An 18,078-nucleotide genomic window follows, 5' to 3' on the forward strand; every position below is an offset into this window, starting at 1 on the left:
ATACGGTGCCCCCTCCCACCCTGTGCCCATCAACAGGTGATGGGGTACCCTCAGGGTGGTGTGCATGGAGGATGGGAAATTATTTAGCTTTCACATTGTTTAGTTTTGAGGTGTCCTCTTACACATGAGGATGTCATATGAAGTGAGGTGAGCCAAGCAGAAAGGCCCACGTGCTGTATGATTCTGTGGGCGAGTTGAATGGCAGCTGCCAGAGGTTGGGTTTGTGCGTACAGGGCAGATTCAGTTTTGCAAGGTGAGGAATTCTGGAGATGGCTGGTGCTCATGGTTGCACAACAGTGCCAGTCTACGTAATGCTACTGAACTGTACACTTAAAATTGCCCAAAAGGATGAATTTTATCTGGAGTTTGCCACGACTTTTTAAAAAGATTAACTTATTTGAAGAACAGAATGACAGAGACCAACAGAGAGGGAGGTCTTCCATCCACTGGTTCATTCCTCAAATGGCCGCAACAGCCAGATCTGGCAGAGTCTGAAGCCAGGAACCAGGAGCTCCATCCGGGCCTATCATGTGGGTGGCAGGGGACCAAGCACTGGGACCCCGAGGCACATTCCCAGGGAGCTGGATCAGAAGTGGAACAGGTGGGACTCAAACTGGTTCTTGGTGGTCATGAGACAGGAACCCGGCAGAGAAGAGAAGCAGCGACCCAGAAGACAGCGGCCTCCCTGGGTGACGCAGACAGAGGCGAGAGCTGTACCTGGAGAGCCGCATCACCAGGAGCCCTGTAGCAGGGCAGCTGTGCTGTTCCTGAAGAGTCCGGCCTGCAGGAGACTCTGCCACATCTGGCGGGGCCGAGACCTCTCCTGGCTAAGGAGGGCAGAGAAGAGCTGTTGGCTGCCAGGAACGTGAGGAGGGCTCGCACGCCCCAGCTGGTTAGGTGCCGCGTGTGATGTCTGCATCGCACCTCAGGGTGCCTGTTCAGATCTGACCGCTCAGCTTCTGGTCCAGCTTCCTGTGTGCTCACATGGGAAGGCAGCGTATGATGGCCCAAGGACTTTGACCCCTGCCCCTGTGTAGGAGGTCAGAGTGGAGTTCCTTCCCTCCTCCCAGACTTGGCTGTTGTGGGCATTTGGGGAGTGAACCAGCAGATGGAAGAGCTCTCTCCCCATCCCCCACCTTGCTCTTGCTGTCCGTCTCTCTCTGTCACTCTGCTTTTCAAATACATAAGTACACACAGCATATATGAGGAAAGCAGCCCGGGCCACACACTTCTGTGTTTGAAATCTGGGAGGCCGTAGCACCCTGATGGCTGGGCACGTGGCCTTGGAGAGTGGCAGAAAGCAGTAGTCCTCGGCCTTCCCTGGGAAGCTCCTGGAGGAACTGGCAACTAGAACTCTGTATGTTGCTGTCTGCAAAAACTGGGCCTGGCTTGCATTTTACAGGTTTTAGGAGCAGATTTCATTTAAAAAAAAAAAATTCTAGCAGCCTCAACATTTAACAATAAAAAAAATTATTTATGTATTTTCATTGGGAAGACAGGTCAGCAGAGTTCTTCCATCTGCTGGTTTACTCCAGAATGCCCACAGCAGCCAGGGCTGGGCCAGGCCAAAGCTAGGAGCCTAGAGCTCAGTCCTGGTCTCCCACGTGGGTGACAGCGCCACAGTGCTTGAGCCATCATCTGCTGCCTGACCAGTAGGCATGTTGGCAGGAAGCTGGATTGGTGGTTGTGTGGCCTTGATGTGAACCAGGCACTCTGAGTATCCCAAGCCGTGACCTGACTGCTGCCCCAAACGCCCACCCCTAAGAATGATTTGTAAACGTCTTTCCTAAATTACTCTTTGGAAAGTTTTCAAACACAAAACAGCATCATGAATGCCTGTGTGTACTACACCCACACTAACTGGTTGGTAACGCTTTGCTGCGTTTGCACTTCAGAAATATGTGTATGTAAAAATTACTTTTTCTTTTTTGGTTGAGCCATTTGAGAATGAGTCTAGAACTCAGAGCACTTAAGTGATATTTCTAGGAACAAAGCCTTCCTCTTATAGAACTATAATGTAATCATCACACTTGAGAAATTTAATGTTGGTGCAACACTGTTACCTGATACACAGTCTGTACTCCCTTTGTCCTCATAAGGTCTACTGTAGCTTGTTTTTTCTGATAAAGAACCCAGAACTACACATGCATTTAATTGTCATGGCCTTGTAGAGTTCATGCAGGCAGTACATTGGTCTATCTTTGATGATACTGAAATTTCTGAAGACTAAGGGCAGTCACTTTGCAAAGTATTCCTCAATAATTATAATTATATTAATATATTTAGGTTAGACATTTTTAGTAAAAATGCTACATAAGTTATGCCACGTCAGAGGACAAGATGTTTTAAAAAAAAAATTGATGCTGGGGCCAGCATTGTGGTATAGCAAGGTAAGCTACCACCTGTGATGTCAGGACCCCATATGGGCACCTGTTCAAATCTCGTCTGCTCCACTTAAGATCTAGCTCCCTGCTAATGTGCCTGGGAAAGCAACAGAAGATGACACAAGTGCTTGGGCCTCTGCCACCCATGTGGGAGACCCAGATGAAGCTCTTGGCTTCATCCTGGTCCAGCCCTGGTCATTGCAACCATTTGGGGAGTGAGTGAATTGGTGGGTGGAAGATCTCTCTCTGCCCCCCTCTCTGCCTCCCTCCCTCTCTAACTCTGCGTTTGAAATAAATAAGTAAATCTTTTTTAAAAATTCAGATTAATTTAAAAATTTTAACTTTTTATTAGAAAATGCATTGGAGATGCAGAAAAGTGTGGTAAATAGTATCAATATTGGGACACCCACCAAACTCTTATTTATTTGAAAGGTAGAGACACAAGGAGAGACAGAGCTCTCCCATCCCTTTGTTCACACCCCAGATGCCCACAGTAGCCAAGGCGGGGCCAGGCCAAAGCTTGGAGCTGGGAACTCAACCTGAGTCCCCCACACTGAGGACAGGGACCCAGTCACTCAAGCCATGGTCAAGAGGCCTCCTAGAGTGTGCACTGATTAGCAGCAAGCTGGAATCTGCATCAGAACGTGCACGGAAACCTAAGCACTCCCATGTGGAACGCAGACCCTGCCTGAGGATTCACTGCTATGACAAAAGCCCACCCCTATTTTTTAATTGATGTATAATTTATTTACAGAAAAATTCATTCCTTTTTGTGTAGACTTCTGTATTTTGAAAAATGCATAGCATCGTGAAATCACCCCAACAGTCAAAATGCCAAATTGTAGCCATTCTAGTAGGTGGGCAATGGTATCTCATTGTGGTACTAATTTGCATTTCCTTGTCACCAGCTTGTTTGCCATCTTTGGTGAGGTATATGTTAAGATTTGTACATTCTTCTAATAATTATGAACTCCTTAAAGTTCTTTATATATTACAAAGTTCTTTGTTAGATGTATGATGTGTGAATACTTCCTCCCAGTTTCCTTTCTCTTATGTTTTTCAAGGAGCAGAAGGTTTTAATTTGGATGGACTTTAATTTATCAGTCTTTGCTTCTATGAATTACACTTTTGGTAGTGTTATCTTTGTCTAATTTAGCCACAAAGGTTGCCTCCTATTCTTTTAGGAGTTTCACATTTAGCTATGTGATCCATCTGACTTAATTTTTTTGTTTGGGGTCAGGAATGGATGGAGGTTTTGTTTTATTTGCATGTGGGTATCTAATTGCTGCAGGACCATTTGTTGAAAAGAGTATACTGTGTACATTGCATTCCTGTGTGCCTTTATCAAACAGGAGCTGACCATGTTCGCGTGTGTCCCTTTGTGTGTGTGTGTCCTATGGAGCTCAGCACCTGTGCTTTCTCCAGCGCCACCCTCGCCTGATGGCTGTAGTCTCACAGCTGAGACTGGGACTTGAGGTCGGATAGTGAGCCCTCCAGTTGTGTTCTTCTTTCTCATGATTATTTAGGCTGTTCGAATTCCTTTGATTTTATTTAACCAAAGATTTATTTTTATTTATTTGAAAGTGAGAGTTACAGAGAGAGGTAGAGCCAGAGAGAGAGGTCTTCCCTCTGCTGGTTCACTCCCCAAATGACTGCAATGCCTAGAGCTTATCTGATCTGAAGCCAGGAGCTTCTTCCAGGTCTCCCACGCAGGTGCCGGGCCCCAAGGACTTGGGCCATCTTCTGCTGCTTTCCCAGGCCATAGCAGAGAGCTGGATCGGAAGTGGAGCAGCCAGGACTCAAACTGATGCCTATATGGTTTGCCATTGCTGCAGGCTGTGGCTTTAACCCGCTGCACCACAGCACCAGCCCCTAATTCCTTTGTCTTTCTAAGGAGGAGCTCATTATTAGCATGCTGATTTGTAACCACCCCTTCCCTGCAAAAATCAACCAGTAAAACCTGTTGGAATTGCGTTGTGTTTCTAGAGCACTTCAGGGGAAAACAGCCGTTTCTTAATTATGGCCCCCACAGGTGCTAGGGGGCATCCCACCCCCAGCACTGCGCAGCATCTCATGAACAGCCTCCATTACTGTCAGCCACCCCTCAAGGCGCATAGCCCATGGTGCTGAGGGTCCAGTTGGGCCCTCTGCTGAGGTGGATGGGCAACCCCTGCCCCAAGGGTGACCTTTTTCGTTTGATCAGTAATTGTTTTTATGATCTTGTCCTCATCACCTATTTGTATACAAAAGTTGCTTAAAATTTTAAAACCAATCTAAAGAGACAAAAACTAAAGGATCGCTGCATTTATTTTATTGGGCAGCTGTTCCCTCAAGCTTCGGCCCTGGGTAAGTCAGTCCACTTCCGGAGTTTCTCTGCAGCCACCGGCCCTGCTGGTCTCTTTAGGGCTGACCCTCCTGTGTCAGAGGCTCAGCTTGTACAGTATTGCTGGATTTGAGCTGCACTCCAGTTTCAGGCCACCTGCCTGTCTGTGTTGTGGTGGGTCCAGGGAGCTATCTTGAGGACTTTGACTGTAGTAGGGGTGGATGGAACAAGGGTCTGTTTATTTCTAAGAATTTGTTTTATCTGTTTGAAGGCTTTTTTATTTGATTTAAAGATTTTATTTATTTGAGAGGTAGAGTTAGACAGTGAGAGGGAAAGACAGAGATAAAGGTATTCCTTCCGTTGTTTCACTCCCCAATTTGCCACAATGGCCAAAGCTACGCCGATCCGAAGCCAGGAGCCAGGAGCTTCTTCCTGGTCTCCCACGTGGGTACAGGGGCCCAAGGGCTTGGGCCATCTTCTATTGCTTTCCCAGGCCATAGCAGAGAGCTGGATCGGAAGTGGAGCAGCTGGGACTCGAACCAGCGCCCATCTGGGATGCCAGCACTTCAGGCCAGGGTGTTAACCCGCTGCACCATAGCGCCAGCCCCGAGAAGTCTTTTTTAAAATAGAGGACTTTTTCCCCACTTTGTGGCTTTCTAAGTCTGGAATTTGCAGGTCTAACAAGCAAATTAGATACAACAGGATCTAAAACAAAAAGATTGAATCATTATTAGAGTACCTAGGAAATGTGTTCTCTAAACCAGGAGCAGGTTTTCTCACAGAGAGAGGCATGTAGGCCTGGCCAGGTACGTATGAGGCCCAACCTCTCTCTGTCTTTACATGGGATAGTGGAAGAGACATCATAAGAAAGGTGTGAACCTCATGAGGGAAGACGCCCTGTTGACTCCATTACCTAGGCGGCCTGGGAGAAGAGCTGGCTTGAACAGGAGGGTAGTACAGAACAGGCGGCACTTCTGAAAGGAAGATTGCAGTCCTGCCTGTCCTGACCCGAGGCCTTGCCCTCAATGGCAGTAGTTATCTTGGAAGCTGGCAGAGTAAAGGGCTCTTTGAGCTTGGAGCCAGTAGGATCTGTGGTTCTAACCTGGGATCCCTTCAGCCCCAAGGCAATTCCATTCACCCAGCTCTTGACAGAATTTGGTAGAGGCTGGCTTTTTTTCAGGATGGCTGTTTGCCCCATCTCCTGGCTTTCCAAATTGAAGCCTGATGCCATTTGGGGTAGACTGGCCTCACTGGGTCTCTTTGATGGCAGAACACTATGTAAAGTAGCTATTAGTTGGCTTGACACCTATCTTTACATTCCTCCTGCTAAAGCAGACCACAGAGGCATCCTCTAGGATGTCAGTTAAGGGGTTGTTGAGTTCTGTCCTTAATCTTTGGTGGCTGAGCTAGAAGTCTGTAGTCACAGGCATGTTTTGACAGTTTTTTTTTTTTTTTTGAAACAATGCAATGCCCATGAGGAGAGCTATGTTCTTTAAGTACGATCAAAACATGAAGATCATTTACCTAATTTGTCTATAAATTTTGTTATTAATTTGCCAAAGAACAACTTTAAATTGGACTTTAGGGAGCAATGAGCACTGTATTATACCTCTAACTATATTGTTTTTAGATAAATAGTATACCTTTATGGTTGCAAATACCTAACACAAGTGCAACTTGTTTGACCAGCAGACCCAAATGCAAACATGTCAATGACTTAAAAAAATTTTTTTTTAGTTTTTCTGTACCAACAAATTGAGAACAGCCTATTTATCATATTTATTTAAGTCAGGTGCACCAGAAAGGTAATTTGTGTTAATTTAGCAGTATTATATGAGTGTTTTTTTTTTTTTTTTGACAGGCAGAGTGGACAGTGAGAGAGAGAGACAGAGAGAAAGGTCTTCCTTTGCCGTTGGTTCACCCTCCAACGGCCGCCGCGGTCGGCGCGCTGCGGCCGGCGCACCGCGCTGATCCGATGGCAGGAGCCAGGAGCCAGGTGCTTTTCCTGGTCTCCCATGGGGTGCAGGGCCCAAGCACCTGGGCCATCCTCCACTGCACTCCCTGGCCACAGCAGAGAGCTGTCCTGGAAGAGGGGCAACCGGGACAGAATCCGGCACCCCAACCGGGACTAGAACCCGGTGTGCCAGCGCCGCTAGGCGGAGGATTAGCCTAGTGAGCCGCGGCGCCGGCATTATATGAGTGTTTTTTATCCATAAGCAATCAAAACCGTTTTTAATAATTTTTATATAGACATACAATCTGCACATAAGTACCTGGCTCCTGCCATCGGATCAGCACGGTGCGCCAGCCACAGCAGCCATTGGAGGTTGAACCAACAGCAAAAAGGAAGACCTTTCTCTCTCTCTCTCTCTCTCTCTCTCACTGTCCACTCTGCCTGTCGGAAGAAAAAAAAAAGAAAAGAGGAAAAAAAAATTAATGGGGCTAGCTGTGGTGCAAAGGGTTAACGCCCTGGCCTGAAGTGCGGACATCTCATATGGGCGCTGGCTCCTGGCTTCAGATTGGCACAGCTCCAGCCATTGCGGCCAATTGGAGAGTGAACCAGCAGATGGAAGACCTCTCTCTCTAACTCTGACTTTCAAATAAAGAAATCTTAAGAGTGTTAATTTTTTTAAATCTATGATGTCAGTGACCCCCCGAGGCTCTTGACATGAGCTGCCTAGACTAAGGAAGCCTTTTGAGTCCACAACTCTCAGTATTTGGACAAGGCCATAAGCAAAGTGGAAGTTCTCTCCTCCCTTTAGAGAAAAGTACATCCTCTTTTGATGGCTGCTTCTTTTCACTGGGGCCTCACGGAGATCCTTCATGTAAAACATTTTTTGCCACAGTGTCTTGGCTTTCTATGCTTGACATGTAAAACAAGTCCATATTTAAACAGACTTTTAAAACTTTAAAACTTTTAAAACTCAGCTGTTTTTAAACAAGTAGAACTTAATGAGACAAAGATTATCTCAGTAGGATACAAAAAGACTATTTTCCCAAATATCTATTAACACTTATGTATTTCATCAACCTCATTGCTTTTACAGAGGATCAGATTTTAATCTTACGTCAAAAAAAAAAAAACAGATTGATAACTTTTGTAGCTAACAAGAAAATTTTATAAGCATTTAAGACTTCCACACACCTTTTGCAGCTTACCTAAACCGTTTTATCTTTTCCATTCCAATCTTACAATCCATGTCCTTTCTTTATTATTTCACTAAGAAGCACAGTTTTGACTTGGCCAGAGACTAGTTAAAGCAGTGAAAACAGATTTTATTCAGTACCTCCTGAGGAGAGCTGAGCTCCATCACCAGTGGTGCGGAGGTGCCTGGGTGTTTTAAAGGGAGGGCTGGGGTTGGCACAGCTCAAGGGAAGAGTGAGAAGAGGTCATTCAGGGTAAATGCGGTGATCCCAGCTGTGTGTGCTAGCTGGAAGTTATGGAAGTTAGCACGCTGTCTTCTTGCAGAAACTGGCATGGCGGCCCTGGCCTCATAGGAGTGGCTACTGAGCAGGGACACACTTACAGATTTGTAAGCTTTTTTGAGTGAAGTCTCTAAGAACGGAAGGTTGGGGCCTGCCTCAGATGATAGCCTGAACAGTCAGTTCTTCTGGCATTGTGGAGCTTTCTCAGGCTGGCAGGCAGGCAGGCAGGCTTGCTTATTTATTTATCCATTTTATTTAAGAGTAACAGGGGGCGGGGGAGAGAAATAGCTCTTATCTACTGATATACTTCCCAAACGCCTGCCATGGCCAGGACTGGACTGAAGCCAAAGCTGGCAGTAGGGAACCCATTCCAGGTCTCCTGCATGGGTAGCAGGAACCCAGTTGGGCCATCACTGCTGCCTCCCAGGCTCTGCATTAGCAGGAAGCTGGAGTCAGGAGCTGGAACTGAATATTGAATCTTTAGCACTCTGGCGGGGGGATTCAGTGAGTGTCATGACTGTTAGGCCACATGCTCACCACTCAAGTGAGCACTTTAATGAATAATTGCAGTCATCCCAGGGTTGTGGCCTTGTGCTGCTGGAAGCTGGAATCTGGTTGTCTCTGAGTGCGAAGGACTGAATGGAGCCACATGCCCGGAGTGCTGTTTCTAGGGGCAGCAGCTGTAACTGCGTGCTCCTCTGAGCCCTGCACTGCTCACTTACTCAGTACTCCTTGCTGTCTCCCCCATTGCCGTTCAGGACTTGGCAAGGGTGGGAGGGGTGTTGATGTGCAGACATCAGGGCTCCCTCTATGGCTCTATTTCAGAATTTCTCCCCCTAATCCTCACTGGCACCGACAGCTCTGATTCCCCGAGCCACAGTGTGACTTTGTGTTGAGTTGTTGCCACTCTGTACAACTGGGAGGTGTTCTGGGAAGTGCCCAGTGAAGTTCCTTCTTTCGAGGGTCAGCTCTCCAGTGTCTGTTGCTTTTGCTAGCTCTTCATTTATTTTGTGTTTTTTCAGGGTTCATAATTGTGCTGTGTGTGTAACTTATACACTATTTTGCCCTTGCCAGAATGACTGCTATTCATTTTCCAGTTATTTATTATCAGAATAGTCAAACATTCAGAAAAATAATACGATTACTAAGGTGAACTCTTCTATTCCTGCCACTGGTAACTTAGACTCCATATCTCTGGGTGTTTCTGCTTCCATACCTTTTCAGTAGACAGAGTTAGGAAAAACCTCTGAAAAATCATGAGTTCTGGCCGGTGCCATGGTTCACTTAGCTAATCCTCCGCCTGTGGCGCCGGCACCCCAGGTTCTAGTCCCAGTTGGGGCGCTGGATTCTGTCCCGGTTGCTCCTCTTCCAGTCTAGCTCTCTGCTGTGGCCCGGGAAGGCAGTGGAGGATGGCCTATGTCCTTGGGCCCTGCACCTGCATGGGAGACCAGGAGGAAGCACCTGGCTCCTGGCTTCAGATTGGTGCAGCATGCTGGCTGTAGCGGCCATTTGGGGGGTGAGCCAACAGAAGGAAGACCTTTCTCTATCACTAACTCTGCCTGTCAAAAGAAAAAAATCGTGAGTTCTTTTTTAAAATTTAATTTTATTTATTTGAAAGAGTTACAGAGAGAGGTAGAGACAGAAAGAGAGATCTTCCATCTGCTGGTTCATTCCCCAGATGGCTGCAACGGCCGGAGCTGTGCCAATCCGAAGCCAGGAGCTTCCTCCAGGTCTCCCACGTGGGTGCAGGGGCCCAAGGACTTGGGCCATCTTCTACTGCTACCTCTCTCTGTAACTCTTTCAAATAAATAAAATTAAATTAAAAAAAAAAAACTCACGATTTTTTTTTTTTTGACAGGCCACAGCAGAGAGCTGGATCGGAAGTGGAGCAGCCGGGACTCGAACCGGCACCCATATGGAATGCTGGCGCTTCAGGCCAGGGCTTTAACCCACTGCACCACAGCATCGGCCCCAAATCATGAGTTCTTAGTGATGTTGTCAATCAAACTTAATTTTGGGGGGCTGGTGCTGTGGAATAATAGGCTAAGCCTTTGCCTGTGGTGCCGGCATCCCTTATGGGCGCCAGTTCATGTCTTAGCTACTCCTCTTCTATCCAGCTCTATTGTATGGCCTGGAAAAGCAGTAAAACATGGCCCAAGTATTTGGGCCCCTGCACCTGCATGGGAGTCCCAGAAGGAGCTCCTGGCTCCTGGTCTTGGATCTGCCCAGCTCTGGCCATTGTGGGCATTTTGGAAGCGAACTAGCGGATGAAAGACCTTTTTCTCTGTCTCTCCCTCTCTCTGTAACTCTACCTCTCAAACAAATAAAATCTTTTAAAAAATTTAATTTTCCATTTTATAATTCTTTCCCCTAACAATAAAAATCTTGGTTTCTAATAACAATAGTAGATAAGACCCATTCAGAGAAGTCTAAGTTTCATCCTTATTCTTTCCACTCCATTCTTTTCTCCTGTAGGAGGTAATCTGTATTTGTTTTGGTTCATCTGCTGTCATTTAAAAAAATATGAGCAGGCTGTATATATATTCATACTTATTTTTCTTACACAAAAAGAATACTAAAAATGTTCTGAACCTTTTGTATATATGGATGTTTTAATAGGTATTTTAATAAGAAGAATATGTTTAATATTTATATTTTTAAGCTACAGGAGACCAAATAGAACTGATTGCTTTTTGAGTTGTACTACATAATTGAGAATTGCATATTATTGATTACATGTTTTAAATTTTATCTTTGGCTCTTTGGTATGACCATTTAAGAGAAAGGTAGTTGTCAAAAATGATAGATCACTTAAATTAGAAAGTTACATGGTTCTGAGGTTTATTTGGTTTTAAAAGAAATCATGCATTATTTTATAATCTTCTAAAAATTCTGCAGGTTGAAGATCCAGATTGCTTCTGGGTTATTATAAAAGGATGTAGTCCCTTTTTGGATCATGAAGTCGACTATCAAAAACTAAATAGCGCCATGAATGACTTCTATAACAGCATGTGTAAAGATACAGAAATAAAACCATTAATGTTGGAAGAAGGACAGGTATGTATCTGAATGCACTTTATTTATTGTATCTTTATTATTGTTTAACGATTTATTTAGTTGAAAGGCAAAGTTAGAGGGACAGATAGATCTTCCATCCTCTAGGTCAACCCCCAAATGGCCTTAATGACCAGGACTTGGCCAGGCCGAAGCCAGGAGTCAGGAGTTCCATCTGGATCTCCCACGTGGGTGCAGGGACCCAAGGACTCAGACCATCTTCCTTTGCTTTCGCAGGCTCATTAGCAGGGAACCAGACTGGAAGTGGAGCAGCCGGAACTGGAACCAGCACCAGCCTTTAATTATCCTATCTTGAAACACTAATCAGGATGTAGGGGTGGGTGTTTGGCCAGGTAGTTGAAACACCACCATGTTAGAGTGTTTGCATTCGGTTCCTGATTCTAGCTTCCTGCTAATACACAGACCCTGGGAAGCACCAGATGATAGATAGCTCCAGTAATTAGGTCCCTGTTACCCACCTGAGAGACCTGGATTGAGTTCCTAGCTCATAGCCTTCACCCTCTCCCCCCCAGCTGTTGTGGGCCTTGGGGAGTGAATCATTGGGTGGGAGTGCTCTGTCTACCAGATAATTGTTAAAAATATTTCAGGAGCTTAGAATGATGAATGTGATTAGAGTATTTTAACGTTCATGGTTGTTGCCTTGTGTTAGGTTTTTGGGTTGCATGAGACTCAGGCTGATGGTGGCAGGGGGTGGTGCTTGTGTAGGTCCAAGTGGGGCCTTGGGATAGATGCCATCCAGATCCAGGTGTTAGGGCCGTCTTCCTGGCGGTGGGAGCCAGGGCAGGTATACGGACCTTGGCAAAGAGGACCTGGGGTTTTCGGTTCTGGGCCAGTGCCTCCCTCTTTGGTTGCTCATGGCTTTGACTGACTTGGGATTTGACTGACTTGGGATTGTTTCTGCTCTGTGCTCCACATCAGGGCTTCTTTGCTTTCGTGCAGCCTCAGCCACCATTGCTGTGGTCTGATTTTCTCTTGGGTCAGCCATGTTCCAAGTGTGAACTTCGGTAATAGCATGGAGGGGAAGGACATGAACACTCGTTAGGAGGGAGACAAGACCTCATCTGAATTCCTTCCCTCGTGCCCACAAATGTCCTTAGTGACCAATTTGTTATTTTTCCATAGCAGTGACTTACTGGAGGGATGGAACGGGGTCAGTGGTCCTTTAAGTGCAGTCTTGTTTGGGAAAGCATGATGGCCTCCTCACAGTGAGCATTTACCCAGGAGGTGAGCGCTTTCTCCCTGTCCTTTTGTGGAGAGGTGGTTAAACAGGACACTGTGAATAGATTCGGGGTCACTTGTTTTGAAGAACAGGTGTGCTGTTACCTTCACGTGGGTTTAACATGGGAGAGAGCGCCACTTGCAAGCCATGCTAGGATGACCCCTCCTTCGTGGCACTGCTGTGAGTGTTTCACTTCATGCTCTCTCCATTCAGTGGCTGTCACTGCCCGAATCCACTTTCATTTGTTTTCTTTTTTTTAAAGAGTGATTTATTTATTTGAAAGTCAGAGTTACGCAGAGAGGAGAGGCAGAGAGAGAGAGAGGAGGTCTTCTACTCCCTGGTACACTGCCCAGTTGGCCGCGACAACCAGAGCTGTGCCGATCCGAAGCCAGGAACCAGGAGCTTCCTCCTGGTCTCCCACGCCAGGTGCAGGGGTCCAGGGACTTGGCCGATCTTCTACGGTGTTCCCAGGCCATAGCAGAGAGCTGGATTGGAAGTGGAGCAGCCAGGGCTCGAACCGGCACCAATATAGGATGCCCGCACTGCAGGTAGTGGTTTTACTATGCCAAAGCATGGGCCCCTCATTTGTTTTCTTTTCTTTTTCTTTTTTTTTTTTATTTTTTGACAGGCAGAGTGGATAGTGTGAGAGAGAGAGACAGAGAGAAAGGTCTTCCTTGCCGTTGGTTCACCCTCCAGTGGCCGCTGCTCCCACTGCGCTGTGGCTGGCGCATCGCACTGATCCGAAGCCAGGAGCCAGGTGCTTCTCCTGGTCTCCCATGGGGTGCAGGGCCCAAGCACTTGGGCCATCCTCCACTGCCTTCCCGGGCCATAGCAGAGAGCTGGCCTGGAAGAGGGGCAATCGGGACAGACTCCGGCGCCCTGACCGGGACTAGAACCCAGTGTGCTGGTGCTGCAAGGCGGAGGATTAGCCTAGTGAGCCGCGGCGCCAGCCCATTAGTTGTCAATATGGTGATTTCTCCCACTCCTTCTGTATTGGTGAGCTGGAATTCTTCCCGTTTAGCACTTTCCTTTCAGCTGATCCCTGTTTCCTGGGGGGCCTTTTCCTGGGAGACAGTGCTCAGTTTGGGCAGCCTCCTACACCTGTGTCATCTCCTGTAAGTGGGGTACAGGCTGAGACGATGTGGAGAGGAGCCTTTAGGGCTGTCATCACGTGACTAGAGGTTTTACTGCTGAACGTAATAAAGCCTGCCTTCTGTTTTGCAGGTCTGTGTGGTGTATTGTCCGGAGCTACGGTGCTGGTGCAGGGCCGTCATTAAGTCAGTCATGTCTTCAGCAGACCATTACCTGGCAGAGTGTTTCCTTGTAGACTTCGCCAGGTACATTCCAGTAAAATCTAAAAAGTACGTATGTGTGGTTTTATGTCTGTTTGCCTTACTCTCTTTAAGGAGATAATGATGAATTTTAAAGGAGAATGTCAGTTTTTAAAGTAAGGGGATTACCTTTTGTGAAAAGAAGACATTGAGCATTTTTGTGCCTTAAGAAATGAAAACTTGGGACAGGCATTTGACGCGGTGATGAAGTCACGACTTGGATGCCTGTGCATCACATCAGAGTGCCTGCACTTAAATCTCAGCTCCACTCTCCACTCTGGTTTTCTGCCAGTGCACCCCCGGGAGGCAGCACATGAGGGCTCAAGTTGACCCCTGCCACCCACACGGGAGACTGAGTTCTGGACTCCTGGTGTCAGCCTGGCTGTTGCCGCATTTGAGAAATGAATCAACCAGTGGACAGGCATCTTTGTTTGTCTCTCTGTCTCTGACTTTCAGATAAATGATGAAGGAAGACTGCAGGTTTCCATTCTGCATCCATGACTAGAGGAGCAAATGGTCCTAATGAGGACAGAGAGAGTGACTGTGGCCTTTCTCCACTTGCCTGCCTAGGGTGGGGCAGGGCAGGTTCAGGCTGTTCCCTTCTCGTCTCCTGGGTGCCCTGTGCCAGCTGCTCTCTGGCCTGTCCTCTTAGTTTGCACGTGGGATGGGGTGGGTCCTTCAGTGCGGTTTGCCTCACCACCAGGAGGTAGAGAGAAACTCTCCGTGTCTCCATGGAGGAGGAAATTGATGGCCACCCTCAGGTTGCAGAGAGCAGATTATATACTCAAGTGCGTATTCCTGGTTGTTCTGCGTCACAGAGTAAAGGTGTGGCTATCACGTAGGGTGCGGAGACAGTTCAGGCTCGTCCTGACAGTAACCTTCATTGACTGTGGGACTGCATGTCACAGCTCACTAGAAAACATTAGCACATCACTGTGTTCCTAAAGTTGTATTGGTAAAATGCATGAAGTTTTAATAAATGGTTTCTGGGTGGGGAGGGGGGAGGGAACATGCCAGCACACGAGGCTGGTGCTGTGGTATAGTAGGTTAAGTCTCTGCCTGCCGTGCCAGCATCCTATATGGGCACCCGTTCAGATCCCAGCTGCTCCACTTTGAATCCAGCTCCCTACTCATGGCCTTGGAGAACAGCAGAAGATGACCCAAGTGCTTGGGCCCTTGCACCCACGTGGGAGACCCAAAGAAGCCCCTGGCTTCGGATTGGCCCAGCTCTGGCCATTGTAGCTATTTGGGGAGTGAGCCAGAGAATGGAAGACCAACCTCTCTGTCTTTCCCTCTCTCTGTCTATAACTTTACCTCTCAAATAAATAAATGTTAAGAAAAAGCCAGCACAAGTCACTGTTGGTGTTTAGTGATAATTGTCCCATGGTTTGTCCCAGAGTAAAAGGATGTCCATTTAATAGGCAAACACAAGGACTCTTATTCCAGTGCAAAAAGAGCAGAGCCAGCTAGCCTTCGGTGCAGTAAGAGGTGTCTCTCACGTAGAGGAGTTTCGTGGCAGAAGGGCTCATCAGACATGGAGGATTTGCAGATACTCAAGGGAAAAGTAGGTGCCTCCCCAGCTTGAGATTCTGCACCTCTGTGACCATAATTGTTATAAAAGTACTTGGGGTCAGCGCTGTGGCATAGCAGTACAGTCACCAACTGCAGTGCCGGCATCCCATATAGGTGCCGGTTAAAAAGCCCAGGCTGCTTCACTTCTGACCCAGCTCTCTGCTATGGCCTGGGAAAGCCGAGTCCTTGGGCCCCTGCACCCGTGTGCAGGAGGACCTGGAAGAAGTTCCTGGCTCCTGGCTGCAGATCCGCACAGCTCCAGCCAGTGTGACCAATTGGAGAGTGAACCTGTGGATGGAAGACCTCTCCCTCCCTCCCTCCCTTCCTCCCTCCTTCTCTCTCTCTCTCTCTCTCTCTCTCCCCCTCTCCCCCTCCCTCTCCTCCTCCCCCTCCCCCTCCCCCTCTCCCTCCCCCTCTCCCTCTGTGCAACTCTTTCAAATAAATAAATCTTTTTTTTTTTTAAGTACTTACTGTGTTTAGCCATCTGGGGAGCTTTTCCTTTTGTATTTGGTGTTTTGAGTTTATTTTTGGCAAGAAAATCAAACGATTAAGTAGAGCTCTAACCTGTCTAAGACAAAGGGTAGGGCTTCAGGGAAGAGAGCTGCTTGATGGTGAGGAAATATGTTGACATGTCTGTTGCTTGCCTTACTTGTCACCTCGCCGTCCATCAGCTGTTTTGTGCAAAGTTGGCAAATACTAATTATTAAAACATCTGTTCATAGACAGCACTGTTGGAGTAATTCTGGTCACGTAGTAAGTGGAATTTATTTCACAGGCTTATTCATTGTTATTCAGTGTTTCCTTTTATTTTTCACTTTTTATGTATTTGAAAGGCAGAGAGATGAGAGAGAGAGAGACAGAGACAGAGAGACGAGAGAGCGTGCGCGCACGAGAACGTGCGTGCCTTCTTGTTTCACTTCTAAAATACCTACAACAGCCCTGGGTAGGCCATGCTGGAGCCAGGAACTGGAAACTCAATGTGGTCTCTCCTGTGGGTGGCAGAGACCCAGCCACCTGCTGCCTCCCAGGGCCTGCACCAGCAGGAGGCTGATTGGGTGTGGAACAAGAACTGGAGCCCAGGTGTTCTGACACGAGATCAGGGCATCCCAAGCAGCATCCCAGCAGGTAGGCCACATGCCTGCCCCTGTGCAGTATTTCTGTTCCTTCTTTCCCTCCTTCCCTCCCTTCCTCCCTCCTTCCCTCCCTTCCTTCTGATTTGTGGTATGAAAGGCAGAGTGACAGAAAAGGAGAGAAAGAAAGAGAAGTGTATCTTTCATCCTTTGGTTTACTCCTGCAAATACCCACCACAGCCAAGCCGAAACCAGGAACCCAGAACTCTATCTGAGTTTCCCATGTGGGCACAGGGACCCAAGTACTTGAATTGTCTTCACTGATGTCCCAGGCGCATTAGCAAGGAGCTGGATCGGCAGTGGATCTGGGCCCAAGCTGGCACTCGCATGGACACTGGCGCCGTGGGTGGCGCCTTCACCTGCGCCACAGTGCCAGCTGCACAGTGTGTCTTAACCTGAGGAGCCTCACCAGATACACTCTCCCTGAATTCCTGCCCCTGTGCCATGAAATTTTGATGCCACAGATACACTGAATCACTATGTAGGATCTCTCTGCTTTTACAGAAAGATTTTTTCCACCCTCCAAGAAGCAGTTTTGTCCCCTTGGCCAGATGTCTCCAAGCATCTGTTGGAGGCTGTGTTAGAATCAGAAAGGGATGTCCTTTACTTTGTTTTACGGCAAGCATGTTACTGACCTAGGTGAGCTATAAAGGAGTCTGTTCTGTGTTGTGTGTTTTATAATGGAACTCTCTCTGCTTCATTTGTCAGCATCCGAGTTGCAGTGGAATCATTTATGCAGCTTCCCTACAGAGCAAAAAGTTCCGGTTGTACTGCATGAAGCCTGTTACATTGCACATTGACTTCTGTGAAGACAGCGCCGAGATTGTGTAAGTACAGGTTCTGAAGTCACAGGAATCATGAGTAAACGCCTTCAGTTCGTGTCTGCATTTATGTGCCATCAGTTACCCGCGAGCAGGTTTTGAAGGTCTGGGTTCTGCAGGAGGCAGCCTCTGAGTTGGTGCTGGTCAAACTGGCTGTGAGTAGAATTCTCAGGCACCCCCTCCCGGGCCTGAGCTCTGTGCCTTTTGACTTAAAAAAACAACTTATAAAAAGTAGTAGAGTAATTCTAAAGAAAAGCTTTCTTGAAATAAAACTGCTGGAGCATTAAAAAAAAGTTGACCACATGCCTGCCTCTGTCCCACGTCTTTCCTCCTGGAGGCCTCTGTGGGCTGTGACCTTCCCACCCTCCATTGGTGCACTTACATACCCATGTGATCGTGGGTCCTGCCCTCTGTCAGTGCACTTACACACCCCTGTGCGCCTGGATCTCGCCCTCTGTCAGTGCACTTACACACCCCTGTGCGCCTGGATCCTGCCCTCTGTTAGTGCACTTACACCCCCTTGAGCCTGGATCCCGCCCTCTGTCGATGCACTTACACACCCCTGTGAGCCTGGATCCGCCCTCTGTCTGCACTTACACCCCCTTGAGCCTGGATCCTACCCTCTGTCCATGAGGTTAGACACCTCTCTGGGCATGGACTTTCTTAGGAAGAGAACAGGCTGTCTTGTTTGCAGAATTAGCTTAGGAGTAGCTGTGGAGGTTCTTTGCCAATCCATATCCCTCTCCTAACCACTTTGAGTCTTTTTCATGGGTGACTATGACTGATGTGGTTATTGG

The 18,078-nt window shown here is 47.5% G+C and overlaps 1 protein-coding gene across 1 annotated transcript in view; it reads left to right on the forward strand.

Moving 5' to 3' along the window:
- The window catches only part of LOC149120805 (uncharacterized), a 48,022-nt gene extending 30,648 nt beyond the window's left edge, over nt 1-17,374 (forward strand). The window contains exons 4-6 of the mRNA XM_089319070.1: nt 11,032-11,190; nt 13,652-13,788; nt 17,169-17,374. Of these exons, the coding sequence (XP_089175196.1) occupies nt 11,032-11,190; nt 13,652-13,788; nt 17,169-17,238 (366 nt within the window). The 3' untranslated portion in view covers nt 17,239-17,374. The remainder of the gene's footprint in view (nt 1-11,031; nt 11,191-13,651; nt 13,789-17,168) is intronic.
- Nucleotides 17,375-18,078: the final 704 nt, after the last annotated feature.

Source organism: Oryctolagus cuniculus, chromosome 18 (assembly GCF_051225735.1).
Source record: "Oryctolagus cuniculus isolate XC-2025 breed Fujian yellow rabbit chromosome 18, ASM5122573v1, whole genome shotgun sequence".
Lineage (NCBI taxonomy): Eukaryota > Metazoa > Chordata > Mammalia > Lagomorpha > Leporidae > Oryctolagus > Oryctolagus cuniculus.